At 38.8% G+C, this 22636-nt stretch overlaps 1 protein-coding gene across 1 annotated transcript in view; it reads right to left on the reverse strand.

Annotated features, from left to right (window-relative positions):
* The window catches only part of LOC148072703 (PDZ domain-containing RING finger protein 4-like), a 66891-nt gene that overhangs the window by 20694 nt on the left and 23561 nt on the right, over nt 1–22636 (reverse strand). Inside the window, exon 2 of the mRNA XM_087797103.1 lies at nt 2870–3123. Within this exon, the coding sequence (XP_087653229.1) occupies nt 2870–3123 (254 nt within the window). The remainder of the gene's footprint in view (nt 1–2869; nt 3124–22636) is intronic.

Genomic DNA, 22636 nt, shown 5'->3' on the forward strand with positions numbered 1-22636 from the left:
GAGAACAATTCAAATGGCTCTCCAAATTAAACAAAAAATTCCACTTTTAATGACCACTGCCAGAATTATTCAACCCCCTGAATAGAATTCCTCATGACAGTAGATATTTGCAAATCAGGTGTCGTTTCAAGCTCCCCTGATGCAACCAATAAAGGTCTTTGTTAGTTGCACCAGGTGAGCTTGAGATAAAACACCTAAAATACCTATTGATGGTGATGTTGTATTGCATGTTAGTAATATGGTTAAGTCAAGAGAATTGTCCAAAAAGTTCAGAGAATAGATCTCATATAAACAAGGAAAAGGTTAAAAAAGATAGTAAGGCAACTGAATGTTCCTAGAGATACAGTTGGAAGCATAGTTCGTAAGATTAAAGTGAAAGGAACACTGGCTACACTACCTGGACGTGGCAGAAAGAAGAAGTTATCAATGGCTGCTACCAGTGACCTGCAGCAAGACTTGGTGCAGCAGGCACTGAGGTTTCAGTGTCCACAGTAAGGTGCGCAATAAATGCTGAAAGGCTCCATGCCCGAATTCCAAGACGTACACCACTATTGACCCAAAGCCACAAGAAAAGTCGGCTCCAATTTGCTCAACACTATATTGAAAAGCCAAAGAGGTTTTGGGATTCTGTTATGTAGAATGATGAAACAAAACTGATGGAACTTTTCAGGCCTATGGATTAGCGGTATGTCTGGAGGAGGAAGAATGAGGCATATGCGGAGAAGAACACCCTGCCTACAGTGAAGCATGGTGGTGGATCAGTGATGCTCTGGGGCTGTTTTGTTTCCTCTGGCACTGGAAACCTGCAGCATGTGGAGGGCAAGATGGATTCTATCTAATACTCTCTAAGTATCAGGAAATCCTGGGAGAAAATGTCATGCTGTCTGTGAGGAAGCTGAAGCTTGGACGTCATTGGACCTTCCAACAGGACAATGATCCCAAGCATACCTCAAAGTCCACCAAGGCTTGGTTTTAGAAGAAGTCCTGGAAGATATTAGAGTGGCCATCACAGTCGCCTGACTTGAACCCCATTGAAAATCTGTGGTGGGACTTGAAAAAAGGCTGTCTCAGCACGCAAACCCAAGAACATCAGTGAGCTTATTCCCAAGGAACGCTGCCAGAAGCTTTAGACTTGAGACTTTAGACTTTCCTTTATTGTCATTGCACAGAAAACACAGAAGTGAAGCTGGCAATGAAATTTTGTTGCTTGGCAACCGTTAAAAACACAGCAGAGAGATGTATATAAAAAGTATAAATATAAATATTAATAATTTAAAAATAGCGTAGTATATACAGAATAAATAAATAACATCAATATTGCATATAATAATTAATGTATATAACGTATAAATACAAATAAGTTAACAATAGTGCTAATATGTTATAAATAGAATAAATACATAATATTTTAAATAGTGCATAGTTCAAGTTATATTTAATTCAGCAGTCTGATGGCCAGAGGAAAGAAGCCGTTTCTAAATCTTTCTGTTCTGCAGCGGATGCTGCGGAACCTTCAGCCAGACGCCAGGAGAGAGAACAGTCCATAGAGGGGGTGGGTGGGGTCAGACAGAATTCTGTCTTTCTTGTGTCTGTGTGTGGCTATGCATCACGTTTGCAGCAGGTCATAACAGCAAAAAGGTGCTTTACTAAGTATTAAAGTTCCTTGTCATGGAGCGGTTGAATAATTTTGACACTGCAGTGGTGATTAAAAATTAGATTTTGTGTTGTATTTGGAGAAACCACTTGTAATATTAGTTGTGTTGAGCTATCTAAGTTGCTCTTGCTTGATTTGTTTATTGCAAACTGTTGCTAATTTTTACATTTTGCCAATAAACCTTGTTTGCAGTGGGGGTTGGATCATTTTGATTGCAACTGTATGTCTGTGTTACAGTTTCGGATGAACAGGCGGATCTCAAAATGGAAACTGATAAGTTGATTTATAGGTTTCCTCATTTTCACCTCTGTCTGTCCACCTTATTTAGGAATTTCCTGTCAGGACTTAACAGCAATTCAGCCACCACCCTAAAGTGATATTTCACCCAAATTTCAAACATCTCTTATTTTCTATTCACCCCCATGTCGACTGAGGTTTGGACTTATTATATTATTTTAGAAGTCCGTTTCTTTTTAGAGCTATGGACGAAAAATGTACATCAATTTCAATTAAGTGTCTGGTGCTCTACTGACGAACTTCCTCCAAAAAGACAAACTTAAAATCGTCCAAGTACCTCCATACTGAAGTATTGTTAGGGGAATTTTTTTTTATATTTCTACCTTTGAGTACTTTGGAGTACTTCCGGTGTTATTCATATTCTTTTCTATTTTGCCACAAACTATCTTGAAATATAGAACTATTACATTTTTTTGGAAAATCTTCTTGTCAAGGCTTCAATACAAGCTGACAACCACGAAAAATTCCACGTATGTATGAATCTTGAATCTTGAACATTACAGACGAGCAGTATGGAGGTATTTGGACGTTTTTAAGTTTGTCCTTTTTGGAGGAAGTTCGACATCTTTTTGCAGGAAAAATAATTCCAACCATTAGTCGACATGCGGATGAGTAGAAAAATTGATTTTGGGTGAACTATCACTTTAACATGTCTTTACGATCCATAATAATAATTCATGAACTTCAGTGGTTTTCCTTCCCTTCTACTTTGAATAATTGTTTGAATCTCCACTATTTCTTGTCCGACATGTGCTGTGTCTCTCATCTAAATGTGTCAAGAGTCAGTCCAGGAAGTCTTTACGATGCAGAAATGACCAGTTGTAAGATGACGAGCCGTCCTATAGATCTCGGGGATAGGGCCTGAAAGCCGCCATTATGGGCAACTCGGAGTGGAGTGTAAGGAGGAGCTGGACTCACCTGTCAGAGAGCAGGAAGGGACAGACGTCAGGCACTGGGGGGGTCGAAGGCCGCAGCTTTGCCAGCGCCATAATGTGTTCGAAAGTGATGTCCGTCTGAGTGCACACATCAACCACATGGATTTCCTGAGGGGGGCCATGCGGTCTGCCACTCGGGGTCCGCCTGATGACCTGAACCACCACGGGGTCCTTGGCAGGCCGGAAACTTTCCATTGTTTCCTCATGACTGGACTTGGACAATTCTTTTCCATTCACCTGAACAGAAGAGAAAACAGTGACTTTTAGGAGAATGACTTAAAAAGAGGAGTTAGATTGAGGGCATGCTGTCACAACATTTGAAGCCAACACTTTTGAGCTGGTCTGTCAGGGGGAAATAGAACAGCTTTTTTTTGTGCTGCAAGAACAAAGCCCCAGTGGTGTAGAAACAGGAGTCAAAGGAGGAAGGTAGAATAAGTTCAGTGATGGTGAAAGGTGCAAACATAAGACAGGGATTCAAGATACTCGCTGTTTAAAAGTTTCAATAGAAACTAACTCTAAAACCCTGATTGCCTCATGCCATAGTTTTATAGTCCAATAAGAGGAGAAAATGTTTGAAAAAGCCTCCGATATGATCTCATCTAAAAAAGACGGTCCATAAAATTTCTACTGCAAGTTTGGTCGTGACATGATTAAACAGATGAACACGCTAGTGGCCAAAAATGTTGCTGCAATGTTTTCTTAATGTTGCATCAAAGCGTTGGATCCACGGAGTGAAGTGAATATCCGAGCAGATTGAAAACCATTTGCGCTACAGCTGGCACATATAAAAGAAAAATCATTGCTTCATTTAGCACCAGTAATTTCTGCTGCCAAACCCTGTGGCGGCAGAATACCTCAGAGAATATACTTCCATACGAGGAAGAGAGCGTGAGATCATAATTTGGAAAAAGATTAAAAGTAGGAGAGAAATAAGTGGAATAATTGCACTCGCTCTTTAATTCAAACATATTTTAAGGGGATGTTTTGCTTGCACTGCAAATTTAGGTCATTTTTATTCACGGCTGGTCATGAAAGTATAAGCCGCAGAAGAACATTTAAATCATAATCTTCTGATAACAACAGATATGTATAGTATATGTTGGTTTATAAAAGATTCCGAGATATTATTTAGGATCTGTTGACTAGACAAAGAGAGAAGGAACCGACAAAGCAGCAGGAAGACTCCCAATTTCAAAATTAAACAACTTCCCGAAGGAGACCTCCTGAGGGATCAATAAAGTTCTACCTACCTACCTACTCTTACAGTAAAGTGTCTGAACAAATCTAGTCAAACTCTAGCCTCAAGTTTCGAGTGGCAATAATTGTATTTTTTTTATAAAGAAAGATTTATTTAAATTGCTTTAGAAAAAGTGAATGGGCCACTCGCTCTTTAAACCAACATTTTGAGAGGAAACCATCTTGTTAAGCAGAGAGATGATTCATTATTAAATGTCAGAAAGACACTACTTCAGAATCAACGTCTCAGTCAACTTCATCAATTTGATAAGAAACATGTTAATTAGATCACCTTTTTTCACCTTAGTGACCATTATGAGTCAAGAAATGTCTTCTTTTTTAAACTGTGACTGGTTAACGTTATAGTCGTTGGGTTACAGTCAAAAATAACTTGAAATTGAAACTTAGAATATAACAAATACACGTACAAAAATGTATTACATACATCTTAGTGAATAAAGTTGACACTAGTCTCAATACATTGATGCTAGTGCTGAAGAAAAGTTTGAAAAGCCTCAGATCCATGTTTTTTTAAGACATATATATATATTTTATATAAAACAAAAGTCTAAATTATTCAGTATGGCTTCATAGCTAGATACATGTTCAAAGTGCAGGCACTAAGATTGACTTCTTGCCATACAGTAAAATAATAAGAACGTTCACAACACCTTCATTTACATTATTTAATTATAAGGGATAGAAAATATTAAAACTGCTGAGAACAACATACATCTGTATATTTTTATATATTATTATATTTTATATCTGTCATGTTGGTGGAACCTGAATGATGGATAAAAAATTAATATATGAAAAATAACATTGTATATGAAACATTATTAAGGATTAATACTGGCAGAACAAGCAGCTCTGTTTGTGTCTTGTATATGGTTAATGTAATGTTTGAATTTGAAAGATTGAAATTCATGTGGTCACCCCTATGATTTTGTCCCCTCCCTTAGAAAAATGTGTTGCTCATCTGTTGTTCAATCTCATCTCTTGAGATCAATTTGAGATTCTCATATTCATATCATTCTGTGATCATTTGCTTCTCAATTAGTTCTCTAAAGGGACCCTTAGGAGCAAGAAATAATCGAAAAAGACACCAGGAAGACAAAGGAGGTTGAATTGAGAAAACCATTGGAGCGACACTTGAGAAGCAGGATAAACAGAGGAGATCTCATTATTGTTTCTCCTTGATCTCAATTATGTCTGATAACCTTTGAATGAGAATTAAAGAGAATAAAATAAGATGAATCTGAGACTGTTATGAGGCAAATCTGACTATTAAAACTGAAGTACTAAATCTCATCTGGAGCTGGGATCAAACCCACAACCTTCTACCTTCCATTGGCCAACGGCTACAACACTCCATACTTGTACTTTAAATGAGAATGATAGTCTTGCAGTGAGCACTGTGCATCACCTGATCCAGGCTGTATTTGAAAAATACAAGAACAAATTAAGAATACAATTTAAAAATTCATTATCTTTAGTAATTAGAAATGACAGTAAAAACAATACTAAATATTACAAAGTTGAAATACTTGAATTCCCATCCATACAAATGAGAAACCACTGATTTGGTCACTAGTTTCATAATAGTGCAAATCTAGTAAAGGGCTAATATCAAGTAAAGTGTACATTTCTAGTAAACAAATGTGAACCATTAGAACTATGGCATTAAACTAACTTTTATTTTGAAAATAATAAACAGGCCTGCTCTGGTCCTGCATGTGTTGACAAAGGCTTTCTTGAGCTTATATTGAGATTCATTTGAGAGCTTGCACTCTCAAGAGAAACTGAGAACTGAAATAGTGAGCAGTGAGAGACAGTATTTCTCACTGAGATATAAATAAGATCAAATTGAGAAATATTCAAAGGTGGCACAGTATGTCTCATTTCTACCTAAATTGAACTCATTTATATCTAGGAGATGTAAATGTGACATGAATAAGATCTCATCTTCAATTTTGCTTTGTTGTGTGCTGTTCTAGTGTGAATACCTTATTTCCATTCTTTGTTTGGCTTACCTTGTGCCTGTGCATGTTTTTATCTTGTGAGTTTTTATCTCAAGTGTGTCTCTATTGACTCTTAAGTTATTCAGTCTTCCTGAGTTTGATCTCTATATTCTTCATATTGTGTTTTTGGTATAACCCTTTGGTCTTTGATATGAACCCCTGTGATCTTGGATGCTTCTTTGTTGAACTGGAATCTTTTTTTTTTGTTCTGCCTTGTGAATAAACCAGTGAGTATTTTCAGTCTTTGCTTGTTGTTTGGTTGCATCACTCTGTGTTCATAATTTACATCTTGAATAAAAATTCTGCAAAGTTCTTTGTTTCTAGAAAACTAAAACTAAATGAAGTAGCAAGTGAGACTTTAACATGTTAACAATAAAAGCCTCCAAGAGCCACTTCCAACAGTCCATATCCATGAACAGGTGAGAGTCTACATGAGCCTCCAAATGAACAATAAAGTCATAGAACCACACAGAGAGTTTCTATTCTCAGGGAAAGATATTTCACCGGCGCTGCTGAGTCTTAGTACATTTGTCACATTTTCTGAGAGAAATCCGCATGTTTGGAGAAGCGCTGCAGCAAATGGAGCCTGAGTGCACTAAATCCTTCAGAATTTCTGGCTCAGCGTGGATGTTTTATTTTGACTCGTTAAAGTTACTGCCTGCATACATCCCTTATCTGAGATATATACGACTGGACAGATGGTGTCCTTTAAAAACGTCCCCTTAGTGCAGCAGGGAAATCATAGTGCCTCGAAATTTAATGCCACAGGCGTGGATCAGAGGTGGAGGGAAAAACCTGGTGGTATCCTTTCCGCTCTCTGTGAACTCTTATAAAACCCTATCACAATATTTTTACCATGATTCTTTTTGAACAACAGACAGGAAGTGTGGAAGATGAACTTTGATCTGGCCTCCATAAACCTCCAACAATGACCTTCCAAATCCTGTTACTTTTCTGCATCAATATACTGCAATAATACAATCTATGTTTTAACATATGATGACCAAGCTTTGGAGTTTGAATTAGACTTTAATATAACTGATATATGATGATACTAGACATTGCAAAATATGAATCGGCTAATGACACTTGAATAAAGTCACGTTGTTTGCTCCAGTAACGGCATTAAAACAAATGTCTTATTATGTCATGAAACAGTTACAAGAAGAGTTTTATGTTTAAGCTAAAGTTAGCTAGACTGACTTCACTTGTTGTAAGATTACATTGTAAAGTTGTTAAATGTTGAATCCCTGATGATCCACACTCAACAACAATCATTTTAAAATGTCTTTAAACTCACTTACAAATCTGCATTTGTCACCGCTGCCTAAGAGTTTATTTATTTATTTTATCTTTCTGCTTAATGCCCCATGAACAGAAAATAATCACATTTTGAGTGAAACAATGGACAATGGATACCTCACCACAGGATGAACACAGCACTATATCCTGTAATCCTCTTTTTTCACTAGTGAATGTATGACAATTAAAAAGAAAATTGGAGTAAATAATGGTAGTGTGTCAAACACAACAAATGGCTCATTGTTGTGTTGTCCAGAAAGAGTCTTTACTCTGACGTGCTACAATGAACTTTACCTTTATCCATTGAGTTCATTGCAATTTTCAACATTTCAATTGCGGCCTTAGTTTAAATCTTGTAATGAGTCAAAGTTTACTTTTAAATTGATCATTTATCACCAATATCTTTGTATGGCCGACTGAAACGTTGCTGTGAGCCAAAGATTGCTTACTAGGATGAAAGCGTGATAATTGTTTTTGCCCTCAATATAATTTTTATAGAGCCCAAGAACATACTAAAATCATAAACTGCTTTATAAGCTGTACACAATGTCCAGCACAGATAGTAAAACAGGCGATTAATACAAAATTAAATCTACTATTCAAAGCATCTTGCATGCATTCATTAAATAACAGCTGTTTACATGAACTTGTGTGACATCTTAATTATAAATATTGTCATATCAGCGGGAAACAGGATTGAAAACTCTGGCGTAATAAAACCTTGGACATCCATACGTCTCGCCAGCGCGAGTTCATTTTAATGATTGTTGGAGACTTATAAGAAGTGTTTTTAAAAGCCATGCTATTGCACGTTTTTGTGTGCTTGCTGAAGCGCTTCACATAGCTAACGTGTGACTCCAGGGATCCCCGGGAAGCAAACAACACATTTCCTAGGCAATAACACCGGCCACGTAAAATCCCTGGGCCCTTGTTGTGCTCCCGCGCCTCCTGATGTGACCTTTGTTTGTAGCCATGTTGCATTAATCACCTGAGTAGACGATAAAGTGGGTCAACACGGCTCCTGTGCAACTGCAGGGCAATTTAAAGGAACAAAATCCCCGCCTGGCAGCATCTCTGAACTTACTTAACATCTATTAAGTCCGATTTTTTTTAAACCCACAGCACTTATTAAGCTCTGCTGTGTCCATCAGACTGGAGTTCTGTACTTAAGAAACATGAGACACTAGAGTAATTAGCCTACTTGAGCGTGTTTTCTGTTGTTCCTGGACTTCTGTGGCTCGGCTGGTCTGCAGCCTGAAACAAAAGGAGCTGGTCCAGACAAATGAGACCGTCTATGGTGTTTGACAGTCCTGCAGAAAAATGATCAAATTTCCCGGCTCTCCCTCTGGATAGTGTGTCCAGAGGCTCCTCCTCCTCCAAACCTTGGTACCCGATTATAAGGAACCAGGAGTAAACATGTCAAGAAAGAGAGGAGGGGGTGTTTTTTATTCTCACGACTGCTTTTCATGAGAGCCAGATGGAACAATTAATCTCCAGTCAACACAGGAATATAAAGTGGTCTTAACTCTTGATTGAGGGACCCGGCTGTGTGCTCTTGGCTGATGTCTGTCCAGCTTGAGCCCGTTGTCTGAGTCCTGTGTGACAGATGGGAATATTTTCTGTCTGTGGGCTTCCAGGATATCATCACTCTGAAGGTTTGCCATCGGGCCTGTCTCAGAGACTGTGTGTGTGTGTGTGTGTGTGTGTGTGTGTGTGTGTGTGTGTGTGTGTGTGTGTGTGTGTGTGTGTGTGTGTGTGTGTGTGTGTGTGTGATTGTGAGACACTTTTACTGAAAACACTGGCTTTATAACAAGCCAGCATGCCAAAGACAATGAGCGTGACAGTATAAACTACCTGCTGGTTGACAGTCTTTGCCCTACTATTGCTTATTGCAAAACAAGCTGTGGAACCAGCTGAGGTCATTCATTACTGAGATTGTATTATACCCAATGCTATTAAATCAATTTTACAACATACAACACACAGATCTTGCTGATAACATCACACGGAAAAACTTGTGATATTAATAAATGTTATGAATGAAAACAGATCAGAACCATCAAGTTTGAGGCCCTTGTTCTCAGTAATATTTAGCCTTATTAATGGGAAGTAATGTGAAAACCCAACTCTCCTGACTCACTTACATGTTTCAAGTCCCTCATCATGATGATGTTCTGAAGCTATTACTTTATAAAGTTCTCCCCCGTCTGAAATCTCAGCGAACAAGAGGTTACGAGAACGAAGCCCATTGTGATGTTATAATGAGCTTCCCTCCTCCTCCATCCAGCTGTAATTACACCCCACTATGTTTATACAACGAGTCAGTTGAAGGTAGACACTTCTGGGATTGATGACCTGTGACTAACCTTGGTGCTTCACCAATCACATCTGAGTGGGTTTGGTTATGGTGAACAAGATTAAATCTCTAAAATACAAGGGTTTTCAGTGGGCGGGGCTTAAGGACATTTTCTAATGTAAATAATTAAATTAAAGAGAGTTTTGTACAAAAAGATTACAATAGAGGTCCAAGATCTATTCAAGACACACTTAAATCAACACATTAATTACTCTTAAGTGTTAGTTACAGGATGGACCTGGATGAGTCATCTATAGTGTGACATCACACAATAAAAGAGCTGAGTCAGAACACACAGGCAGGATGGTGTGCGTCATGAGGCAAAACAAGCACCCAGTCTACACAACAAACTCAAGTTCTTTACAGACACTATTCATTTCTACATTTACGAGACAAGGAACAACCACAAACATACAAGGATGAAAAACTAAAAGGCAGTTTATTTGTATGGTGTCACCTGGGAAATTATTCTTTATGATTGATCATTTTGCAGCAAAAATGCTTTTTTAAACTGACATTTTATCGATTAATTGATTAATAAAGCCTTTTGTTATAGCAATGGACCCCAACCACCGGCCCTCAAGGGTCTGTGAGGCATTTGTTACTGGGACAACAAGACAGAACAGATCATTTTCTAATATATTTTTTACTGATAATTACTGTCCACTAAGTGTTATAGATAGAAAGAGACCAGATTCTCTTCTCTCTTGACACATTCAGATGCTTGCTTCAGTCAAGATTATAATGTATCTAAAGTAGCAAAAATGCATAAAAAACAAACTGTTGGAATTTGGAACCATGTTGTTGTAGAGAAAAGTAGCCCACTGTTTTTGCTGATTCATTCACTTTTAGTTGTTATCTGCCATACCTAAAAGACGGATCTTTGACGGATTCCTTCATTTTACATATGGCCAAAAAGGTTTGGGCCCTATGGTTTACCACCTTGAACGTTACCTTTATTCAATTATTTGAATAAATCCTCATTATTTTAACCAGAGCTAATACGAATAACCAACTATTTACCTCAACGTGTTCTAACACCAGCTCCTGAAATCGCTTTCAAGTGTTTTTCGAGAGTTTCCACAATCTTGGTCAAACATTCACATGCAAATGAATGCAGGGAAACCAAATATGTTGTAAGAAATCATGTAGCAGCTGCAACATTAGTGTTCTGTCAGCCTCACATAAAGTCAACAGGAGTTATGGAAGGAAACAAAGGTGATTATTCAGAGACCATTTGCATGAGACAAATTGGCTGCGAGAGGAGCCGATCAGGTGAATGTGGTGTTGGGAAAAGAAATGGGTCTTGGAATGAAGGAGCTGGACCAAGACCCATCTGCTGGCTGTTTGCTCATGGGTTTGCAGCAGCTGTAGCAAGAAGAGAAATGTGTTTTCATTCAAAGCCCCCCAGACGATCACCAGCTTTCCTCACAACAAATGCACTAAACCAGCTTAGTGGAGTGTAGCGAAAGGATGGAACCTCTTCCCTTTCTTTCGGATTCTCTGGTGCAGAGTCCCACATTGACAAGCACAGGCACATATTTTGTGCTTGTGACACAGCTGAGTGCTTTGTGCCTCAGCAACAGTAAATATCACACATCACTTTCAGCTGGTCAGATGCTCCAGCAAACAATTGACCAAGATGCCAGGCAAATAGTCACTTCTGGAAACTTTTGGAACGTGTTCCAAGACCCAAGAGTCCAGATTCAAAGATGGCAGCCAAGCTAACAAATGTTCCCACCAAAATGGCTAGTCGTTAGTGAGTTTCGGTGATCACCATGATTTATTATCGCAGATTAAATATTTAACAATTGAAATGTGATTCTAATGAACATTTCCTGATGGGACATAATTCATAGCTGCTGGATGTGAACCTGGAAAAATGTAATAATATTCTGATATAGTAATAATTTAACATAGAAGTAAGAAGAGATGTTCACGCGATAGCTACATCCAAACTCCTCAAGCTCTTCTAGTTGCAAACTGGAGATATTAGTCAGTTTTAACTTTTTAAAGGTTGGTTGACTGGAAAACTGAACCCCTTCAACTTGCATCTCTCAATGCAGAAGGATGGTTTATATCAGCCCTTCATCAGCTATTTAAAAACCTAAAGTACATATGTTGTTCTCTTACTTTCTTACTCAGCTGATTAACACTTCACTTGGGCTGGGTATCACACTTGGTGCTTTGGAATAACCAACTGAAATGCATCTGTAGATCTACTTGCATAGATTTATATATCACTGGGATGCACCTTATAGCACCGTGAGTGAATAAGATGGCCACCACGTTCGTCTGCACACCATCACCATTATGTATCCAGGTATCACTGTGCTCCAACATCTATACCCTAAGAGCTACTTTTTGCACTGATGGACATTATCAATGTTCATTTTATCTCAAGAAAAACTGCTAAGGTAAAACCAGTAATTATTCAATTGTCTTGTCACTTGTTTGCATGTGTTTTTTGCACAAAACTAAAAAAGAAAATCTTACAATAGTGTGACGAGTTGAGGATGGACAAAGGAGGCTGAAGGCAGGTTTCTGAAGCTTTAAGCGAGACACAATGGGACGCTCACATCTGAGTCCACATCTTCCGACTCATCCCTCAGGTTTCCACCTCTCCTCAGGCGTCAGCTATAGCAGTGCTTTTGTCTCAAACCCTGCTGACGAACATCAATACGCTCCAAGGCAGGATGTTGTGACCAAAAGATCATCCCGGGCCCGTTTATCCGTCCCTGTGTTCTTCTTCCAAGGCACAATTTCAGGAGCCCAGACAGAGCCAGCAGCATGTCGTTTATTACTGATGGAAGTGATTGATGTAGTAGCAGGAGCAAAGGTAGCTGCAGGCGTACGACTCTAATAGTCCATTAGCTTTTTTATGCCTTCAAATTAACTGCATGTATTGCGTACTGACACACAAGAGGCGCTTTGAATCCTAATGAAATCTTTTGTTTTATGTTTCATAGTGCACTCAGCTCAATGCTAACAAAGTTCACTTTCTGTGCCTCAGCTGCTTCACACATAAACACGACTTTCAGCTGCACCGGCGAGAGAATGAGCTGCACTTATCTGCCTGCGTAACCTTGAGCAGTCTGTTTAGCGTCTTCGCTGAAACACTGCTAACACAATCCTTAACTCCCTGCGTGGGGTTACCTGCTGGTTTGAGTGGCAGCCTGCAGGGTGTTAAGTGTATGCAGGCAGATGGATGCAGACTTAACATGTAGGTCACTCCGCCTCAGGAGTGCAGCACTTACTACCATTGATTACACGCCTGTTTTATCATTTCATCTTTTAGGATACGACACCGAGAGACCTCTCGGTGTGCGGAGCTGTAAATGTGAGAGCTGGACACTGAAGCACTGATAGTGCTGCAGTGGTGCGAGCGGACAGATTCAGCTCTACAGATAGAAGAGCTGCAGCCACTGAAGCTATCAGAGAGAACCTCAAACTACTGGTAATCCACATCCACTTTCTTTTGCCTGCATGTAGGTAGTTGCTCGATTCTCAGCTGCTATATGTGTGTTAGTACAGAGCATGAAGTTCAGGGGCCTTATGTACCAAGAATTGCATGGATTTCCTACTAAAATCAGGTGTACACACAAACCCAGAAAATGTTGCACAAAATTATTCAGATGTATGAATCTGTGCGCACGAAACCAGCATTTCCTTTTTACATCTAAATAAAAGTGGAATTCAGGGCAGATATGTTCATCCTTTTCCCATATGTGACATTTTTCTCTATAAACCGTAAAAACTAAATGGAAACGTACTTTTAAAATGTATTTAGTACATTTTTAACATTATGAAAACAAGAATAAAACTGCAAATCTAATACTTTTAACACTAACTTGTCATTAGGATAGGATAGTAATCGAGCATCCCTGCCCTTTTTTTTTTAGAACTTTCCAGATCCAGTTGGATTTTTATCAGCTGATATCCTTCCTGAATTATCTGTTTTCAACCACTTGATGTTCATCCACGACATTTGCTCAGTGTTTATGTAGTGTACTGTAATTCAGCAACATCCAACTCATACTTCACCAGACCTGTTTACCAACGTATCTTTCCCACGGTGTGGCTCACTGTTAATCCACCTCACTTGGCAGGTACTATATCCACTCATGTAACTGGAGACACGTGTTTGTTCATTTTTGATGTCGACCTTTATTTTGTCTGAGCTGGGATGCATGTGTGTTTTTAAGCTCTTTTTATTTTTTGTTACAAATGAACTTTCCCTTGGAAAAGTGCCTGCCATCATTTTGGACACAGGCACTTGCACTGGCCTCTAGATAACATCCAACCTCTGACACCATTTGTCACGGAGAGCATTACTGTTTTAACCTCATTGAAACCAGGCTTTCCATGAGAAAACTTACACACAAATGTGGATGATGTTAGATGTGACAGTGATGTAACGTTTCATTTGCTCAGGAGTAGAAAGTCTTTAAAAGTCTGGACTCTGGTGTTCAATTTATAGTTTATGCAGAAAGGTCCTTTATCACGTAAGATAAATAGTTGAGGGAGAGCCTCGCAATGTGTTCAACGAGGAGGTTGCAGTTAAATGAAGTAGAAAATTGGATGAGTATTCACATTTTTTGTTTGTCTATCCAATCATGGTTGTGGAAATGTTTGCACCTAGGGACCATGAGTTAAAGCTAGATAAAATACTTTCATGTTTAAAACTTGTGTAAGAGTTGTAATGGAGAAATTGTTAATAAAATAACTTACGCATCCGTTCAGTAAGTCCTTCATTCATACAATAATTCAAAGCAGTTTTTTCTACGAAGCACATGTGTAACACTATGACCACATATAGTCAATGTCTCGTGTTCCGAACTACAAAAGAAGAGGTTTGGCTTAAACGTGAATTTGAGTGACAACATCTATTAACCACAAGTCTTCAAATAATAAACGGCTCTATTTTGATGGAAGTTTGTCAAGATAATGTCCCTGAAATCAAATACTTATCCAGAGTTTGCGTCTAAGATTACACAATGATAAATATAACACATTAGAAAAGACTGTAACTGGACATTTGCATGAGCGTAACAACGTCCTACAATTCTGAATGTGTCATGGTGAACACATGCACGACATCAAGCCTGATGCTCACTCCCACAAACCACCATTAAAGACACTTTATATGCTTCTAATTAGTCTATTAGCATATCAATCACTGTGGCTGCTCATTTGTTCTGCAGCCATGACAGCAGAAGACAGTGATATCATTCGGTGGTCTCTCAGCACCAGGACCCCCCTCAACTTGGATTTGCTTTTTTTTAAATCACCTGTTTTCTGAAGTCTTCAATGGTAAACATGTATTCACATCTACTGCTATATCTAATAACCACACAAAGATCACATCACTCACATTAATCACATCTTTCCTACATGGAATATCTGTCTCGTGAAATTAGATCATTTGAGAAAGCTCTTTTACAATGGGTTTGTCGGAATGAGATTATTATTTTCTGAATGCAGCTGTGTTACGGAGGTAGACAGACGAGCAGCTGAGGATTATGTGTAAAATATTTACAACATAAGGAGCAATCCATCTTTATAAATGACTCCATGGCAAACTTCTGTTTACCATTCATCCGGCAACCTCAGGTATTGTGCAAAGAACAACGACCCGTCATCGAGCCTGACTGATCCGGACCACCATTGCAATACAGATGTATATTTGTGAAGGTATAAAACATGTTTTACTATCCTCATACAAGACATGAGAACAGCCTTTGTCATCCTTCTCACACACTAGACTTCCCCGTTTTAAAGATTTCCTACTTTCATTCTCACTTCTACCTTGACCTCTCATCCAGTCCCATTGCTGTGTTGAGTCCAGCGGTACAATACAGTGCAATATTTATGGAAAACGTTCATGAAATGTCAAAGTATGACCCTTTGACTTATTTTGCAGTGACTTGGAAAATAAACACATTTAAACTCTTGGACTCAGTTATTTGTTTTAATACATTAACAATGAGTAGTGATGGTCTGATGAAGCTTCATGAAGCAGTGTCATTATTTTCAGAGTCCACTAGATGGCATTTTCATTCTTTTTAACTGTTCCAATGACACATCACTACATTTTTAAACTCATGGTGCCAACTACTGACCTATAAACCCCTTCTTACCTGACAGATCTCCTACCCATTTATCGCCACCGAACACGCTCTTCCCTCAACCCCATCATCAGGACCAGATAAGGCATCATACGGGACAGAGCGTTAGCCATCGCTCCCCCCTACCCTCTAGGACTCCTTCGCCATGGCTATTCGTAACACTGATTCACCGCCATCTTTAAAAAATCCCCTCAAAACCCATCTCTTCAATATCATCTACAACACCTGATAAATTCATCTCTCTTTATTTTCGCTATCAATCTGAGATTCTCAAAACTAAGACTTGCTGAGGTGTTTCAGTACGTGCTTCTTCTTTTCCTGGTATGAAGCAGTATGGATTCCCGCCTACACTCCAAATGTCTCATTTCAATAATAGGTGTCAGGATAAAATACGGGCCAAAGTCCGCTACAGTTCATCCCTTATGAGTGCATAAATCACTCGGCGACAGTCGCCGCTACTGTCTGTGCGTCTCAAACGCTCCACTGACATGAAACTAAGAGAGAAAGCGCGTGAGCCACTGGGGAAATCTGACAATCCCCTCAACATCTCTTCATGAACCAATGTACGGGCCTCTGTTAACCCCTGCAACCATATAAAACTCACACTCCACGAGGCCCATGGGTTCTTTTTCACATTAAAGGCTCGGCACGCTGCTGCAGGGGGTTTTATACTCGCAGAACATTTGATGAATTCTGCCAATTTCCCTCTGTGAACACCAATCTTGTGTTGAGGACTTCTTTCAGTCTGCTCCACAAGTCATGCCCAGCTCTTCAACACGACCTGAAGTGTTGTTAGAATAGCTCATCACGTGCTTTATGAAACAAAAAGCCATCATTCAAATGTTCTTCTGACCAGAGTCCAGATGTATTTGGTCTTAAAGGCAAAAACCTTTTAAGAAAAATAGTTTAGATTTATCTGATGGTTCACATTTTGTGATGGAAGCCAGCAACTATTCGGAGCTGACAATACAAATTCAGAAGAACAAAACTTCTGTTAAATACTTCTTATATTGTTTATCAAATCAGTATTGGAGACCTTTTGGTCGTATGTATGCACTGGACAAATCTTTGGCTCTTTCTCTCTCAGAGTCTAAGTCCTCCCTACAGGGAGGAAATGTTTTGGGTGGCATAAGTGTGAGTATCCCATAAACACCTGCATGAAAAACGCTTAAATCAGCGTATGTTGGAGCTTCAGGTGACTCTAAATCCGAGCAAACAATAAATGTTCTACCAGTGTTATGAGATTCCATGGATATAAAATGTCCCCAAAGATGGAAGATTAGACACTTTCTGGGCCCGTATCATGTGGCGTTGTTCCCCCAAAACATCATTTATATTATCGCTCATATTAAGCTATCACACATTTTCATGAGCAAGCTGTCAGACATGCAGCTGCTGCCTCCCACCCACAGACGCACAAGTTCAGCCGAGTCGTAAAAGAGTTGAATATTCTGTCAGAGCTGTTTTCTAACTTCAGTCCGTTCGCGGCAAGATAATGACGACATGATGATCTAAGGAATCTAATACATCTGTACTTCTACTCTGAAATCTTCAGATGAGGATTTTCTTTAGCTCAACTGTATCAAGTGTCCAGCTCCTGTTTTGTATAAAATCACATTTGCGTGAAATGAGATGAGTTCAGCGTTCCATCTTCATAACCATCAGATTATGGCTGAATGCAAGATAATTGTACAATTCCATTTTGGCAGGATTATAAAATCCTGCAACAGATTCTAAATATGATTGGGGACTGGTGGAGGCAACTAAGTGCTTAGTTAATAAGCTTGTTCAAGGTTAATGGTACATGCACGGTATATTTGTCGAAGAGATTTAGAGATGCACTGTTAATCTCTGTGCTTAACTTTTCAAATCCAGCTACACAGGACCGGCTTTTAATGCAAAATAGACGGAAGGAAATCGAATTAGAGTGAACTCGGCACTTGGCTGGATGAATAACTAATGGATGAACAGCCTTCCCTTCGGTGATAACTGGTAATTGGTATGAGGGGCTGGAGCTGTGGGGGGAGCCGGAGGAGGCTATATGTGCTCTGCAGATCAGCAGAATAGAGGAGCTGGCGTGAAGAGACATCCTGAGGAGTAATGGTGCCGTCCATATGCTGACTGAAGAGAAATCAGGTGGCTGCTTTCACGGCTTCCTGGGCAGACATCGCCCAAGAAAGTTCTTGTTCAAGTATTTTAGGCTTCAGTGACAGATAGTTGAAATGGAGAGTTTTGTGTTACTTTATCAGCTATATAGTACACAACGCCATGTAATGTTGTATAGCAGTGGTGCCCAACAACAACTTGGTCGGGGCCCCATACAGGTCCATGAGGCCAGAAATGCTATTTTGTATTTTCTGGTCAATGTACATAACTGCTAAATTAGACCGGTCCACAGTGAATACAAGTTATTATATTCTTATATTCTTAATTCCTGAAAATCCACTACAAAGTTTGGCCAAGAAAAACTTGTGTTATGTTTCAGGATCAATGCAGGTAGTTTTGGTGTGAAAAAGCTTCATGAAGCAGTGTCATTATCTTCTCTATCCACTAGATTGCGTCTCTGCACTATATTTGTGTATAGATGGTGTCATCTTGTTCTTCCTCTTTATGTTCTTCTTATTTTATTTTTTATGTATTATTTTTTATTGTTTATGAAAAATTGCTGGCTATTGTAAAAAAACAATTTCCCAAAGGAGACCTCCTGAGGGATCAATAAAGTTTTACCTTATTTCTTTGTTTTCAACAGCTGTTCTACTACAAAATGTAATTTTTAAACTGTTGGCGCCACCTACTGACCTCTAAACAACATGACACTGCTTCATGAAGCTTCATCACTAACTGCAGGTGTAAAAAAAACAAACAAATGAAAGCAAATCCATGTAGGTCCAGCATGTATGCACCCTCCGCTTTCGATCCCAAAAAAATGAACCAAAGAGCTGCTTTTATGGTCATTAGGTCGACCCATTGATCAGGAGGGCCACGATATCAGAATCAGAAACTTGTATGGCCAGTGTTGTAAACACAACACAGGAATTTGTTGTGGTGTCAGTACAGAATAAAACATTGAAATAAGATTATGTCCGAGTAATATTTAATTTCACAATGATTGAGTAAAAAATTGAAAGTTTCTCCTCTGAATGAGCAAATCTTGCTTTTTAAGACCACTGACCCACAAAAGAACAATGATTTACTAAGTAAGTGAGTAAGTAAGTATGTCATGGTTATTTCTAAAGCGCCTCTCTGGAAAGCCTGCGCAAATAAAAATGTGTTAAGATGTTTCTTGAAAGAGTCAATAGACACAGAGGGAGAGGAAGATCGTTCCAAAGCTTAGGAGCAACAGCCTGGAAGGATTTTTCTCCTCTGGTCCTGTAGTGTGTTCAGACAATATGATGTTCTCAAAAATCTTTTTAGTACACTATGGTCTTTTGAAGAAATGTACACCAGGGTTCGAATTTCACTGCGGCAACCCAACACTTGCTGTGACGTCCTCCACACTTCCCGTAATGCCCAGAAAAATGTACCCGTGTTTACGGCAACAACTTTCCGTGACCGCCCTTGGCTTTTGATTTGTTAATAAATACTGTTAGTGTAATTGTTTCGTCAAATGAACATAATAAAATCGTCCCGACTTCACTGTTATTTAACATTTTCAACTGTTCAGTATCTAACGGTAAAAGTTAAACAACATGGGCGCAGCCATTCTGGAAGCTTGTGTCAAAGGTTAACTGACGATGGAAACAGCCGAGCAGTTCCGAGTGATACACTCGCTACGTCAGCGTCTTGAAGGACGACAGGAAGAACTTTAAAAATGCAGAGCAAGGAAAGGGTGAAAAAAAGGGAAAGACGAGGAATTACAGGCTATTGGGAAAAAATGTAACAAAATACTCAACTTTTTTAGGTAAGTTTATTTAATTGTTTAAATGCAGTGCTAAAAGTATTTAGTGGTTCGTTTGCCCTCAAAACTGGCCAGTTCCTGAAATCTCATTATTCATTTTACTTTTACATATAATCCAGTGATTTATTATCATGTTCTTGTAATTCTCATTACTTAAACATGTATGTCAGGAGCTTTTTTATACAAAGCGTTTTATTTACGTTCGTGAATATTTTTTATAATACATATTTGTTATAAATGAATAATTAACAAGCAGTAGAAGCACAAGATGTTAATGCATAGCTGATATGCTAAAATGACATTATGTCAAACCCGAGTGCATTATTTAAAAATGTTATTGGACTATTTGTTGTAAGTCAAATGAATGACTTATATGAATATATATATATATATATATATATATTGAAGTTGTCATTTGACTTTCTTGTTTGTTTTCAATTGGCGTTAACAAGAGCATGATATACCGTATATATATATATATATATATATATGTACACATTTCCTGTGGTGCCCCTACTTCAAAAGAAATGTTTGCCTTGGTGCCCAAAAATGTATGCTCTTCTAACCCTTGACCAGTTTAAATTTGAAGCCTGGCACACCATAATAACTTGTGTTGACAGTGATGCATACAGTGAACAATCACTCATATTTCATCAAATACATTTTCTAATTTGACTTCTTTGCGTTTGAGTGACTGACAAGATTGGGAGCAGATGGCACCAACAACAAACACCAGTGTGGTTCACGGTGGTCTGCAAAGAGCATCGAATTACTTCCTTCACATTTAATATGCTCATCCCAGCAGCAGAGGCAATTAACACTGGATAAGCACTATTTACATAAACCCAGACGCTCGCCTGATCACAACAAAGGCCTCCCGTCTCACTTCCCTTCTCTCTCTCTCTTTCTCTCTCCAACTAGCTCTTTGTCTTTGCGAGCTGTCGCTGTGGCGGGATGGAATGAGAGTGGAGGTCAGGTGTCGACGGGAGCCGTGCCAGAGCAAATAATAAAGCAGTATTTGAAAGGTTGGTCCCTTAGCAGTTGGCCAATGAGCTGCCTGTTAGTCATTAGCTGTGAGATAGGTCAGGTAGTGGTGATGAAAAAAAAAAAACCTCTGAGGGAATTATAGAAAAGAACTCCATTACACACATTACTACTCACTCATAGTGACTCCTTCAAGGAACATCTTAAGAAATGTTTATTCTTGCAGGCTTTCCCCTGATTTTCTGAAACTCCTGTGTTTGTCTCAGTGGTGTCTTGACCTTTTAAGTATATATTTTATTGAGTATTGTTTAAGCGCTTTGTGACCCTGGTCTGAAAAAGCGCTGTACAAATATAAATTACTTACTTACTTATATATATCAGCTTTGATCTTCTGGTCGAATCCAAGTAATATATGTGTAGTTTTACTTGTATCTTACTACACTAAATATACGTATATGTTGTTTTGCATTCTATTTAGTACATAACATAAATTATGCCTGATCCACAGTCATTTACACTAGATCAACATTTCTTAGCTTTAATTCTCAAACAGGAGAGAGCTTCTATTGTTTTGAAATGCAAACTTCAAAAGCGTCTGCTAATATGGGAAATGATTTGAAATCCATATAAAAAGTTGCAATCTCAAGTTTAGCTTTAAAGGTTCAGTGGCCCCTAACTTAGAATGCTAGGACAGAAGATGTTTGATTCTTTCATCATTGAATGTCAATATTTGATGGCAGTCAGCTGGTGTCACGGAGGCAGTTGACAGATTGTTGTTATGTCACCACATGAACACACTTTGTCTCGTGCGTCGGTTCAAAAGGAAAACATGAATATGATGCATTCAGAAAAGGCCTTTTTTCTCTGATAAGGACATACATCACTCAACGAGGGGAAAACTTGGAAGGATGGCAGAGCTGTCCAATTACGACTGCATTGACAATGAGACATTGATGAAGTTGCCGATGATAATCTCATCCTTGTAAGGAGCAGCGGCACAAAGCATGATTAAACGGAAGGACATTATCTTCCAAGAGTCATCGCTCGTGTAATCAATCTCCTTCAAGGCCCCCTGCTGTGTCGCTCGTGGTGCGGCGAGAGTGCCAGCCAGAGGTTAGATGGGTGGCTGCCGTGGTTTTCTTCAGAAAAACCAACTCGAGTCACACTTGTCATCATGTCCCGCAGTCAATAAACAAAAGGAAGGTATGAAAATTGGATGCAATTTAGGGATTCCAACTGTGTCCTGATTACACAGTTAGGATGAGAGAAGAGCTGCCGTAACTACTCAACAATTAGGATAACTGTTGGATGGATAGATCTAGAATTCAGTCATATATTATGGACTGTTCTCAAAGGTAGGGGACTTTGTTAAAGCTATGAGACCACATTAAAATACTGTAGTCTCCGGAATATATGCCTTATTTTGTGTATCTTATTTCATTATTTAATTCCTATGTTGGCATACCACTGGCATTAAAGGTTTCCAACTGTGGTTCTGCTATGAGTTGTATCAATAAAATGTAAAAAGGGGGATACAAAAGTACACATATTGGTCACACCCCTCACTACAAATGTAAATAATACATACTGTGTATATCTATATATCTATATATCTATATATATATATATATATATATATATACTTTGTATATTCAAGTAAAGCAGCAGTAACATGGCTAGATAAAACAAGACAAGGACAGTCACCTGCCCATATGAAAACATTACCTAATTTTGTCTTCTTTTAGCATCTCAGCTGTTTCTCACATTATTCTATGTGTCTTACTCTTGTGCTTCCAGCTTAAGCGGCTATGAAAAATTGTTT

Source organism: Callionymus lyra, chromosome 8 (assembly GCF_982586985.1).
Source record: "Callionymus lyra chromosome 8, fCalLyr1.hap1.1, whole genome shotgun sequence".
Taxonomy (NCBI): domain Eukaryota; kingdom Metazoa; phylum Chordata; class Actinopteri; order Syngnathiformes; family Callionymidae; genus Callionymus; species Callionymus lyra.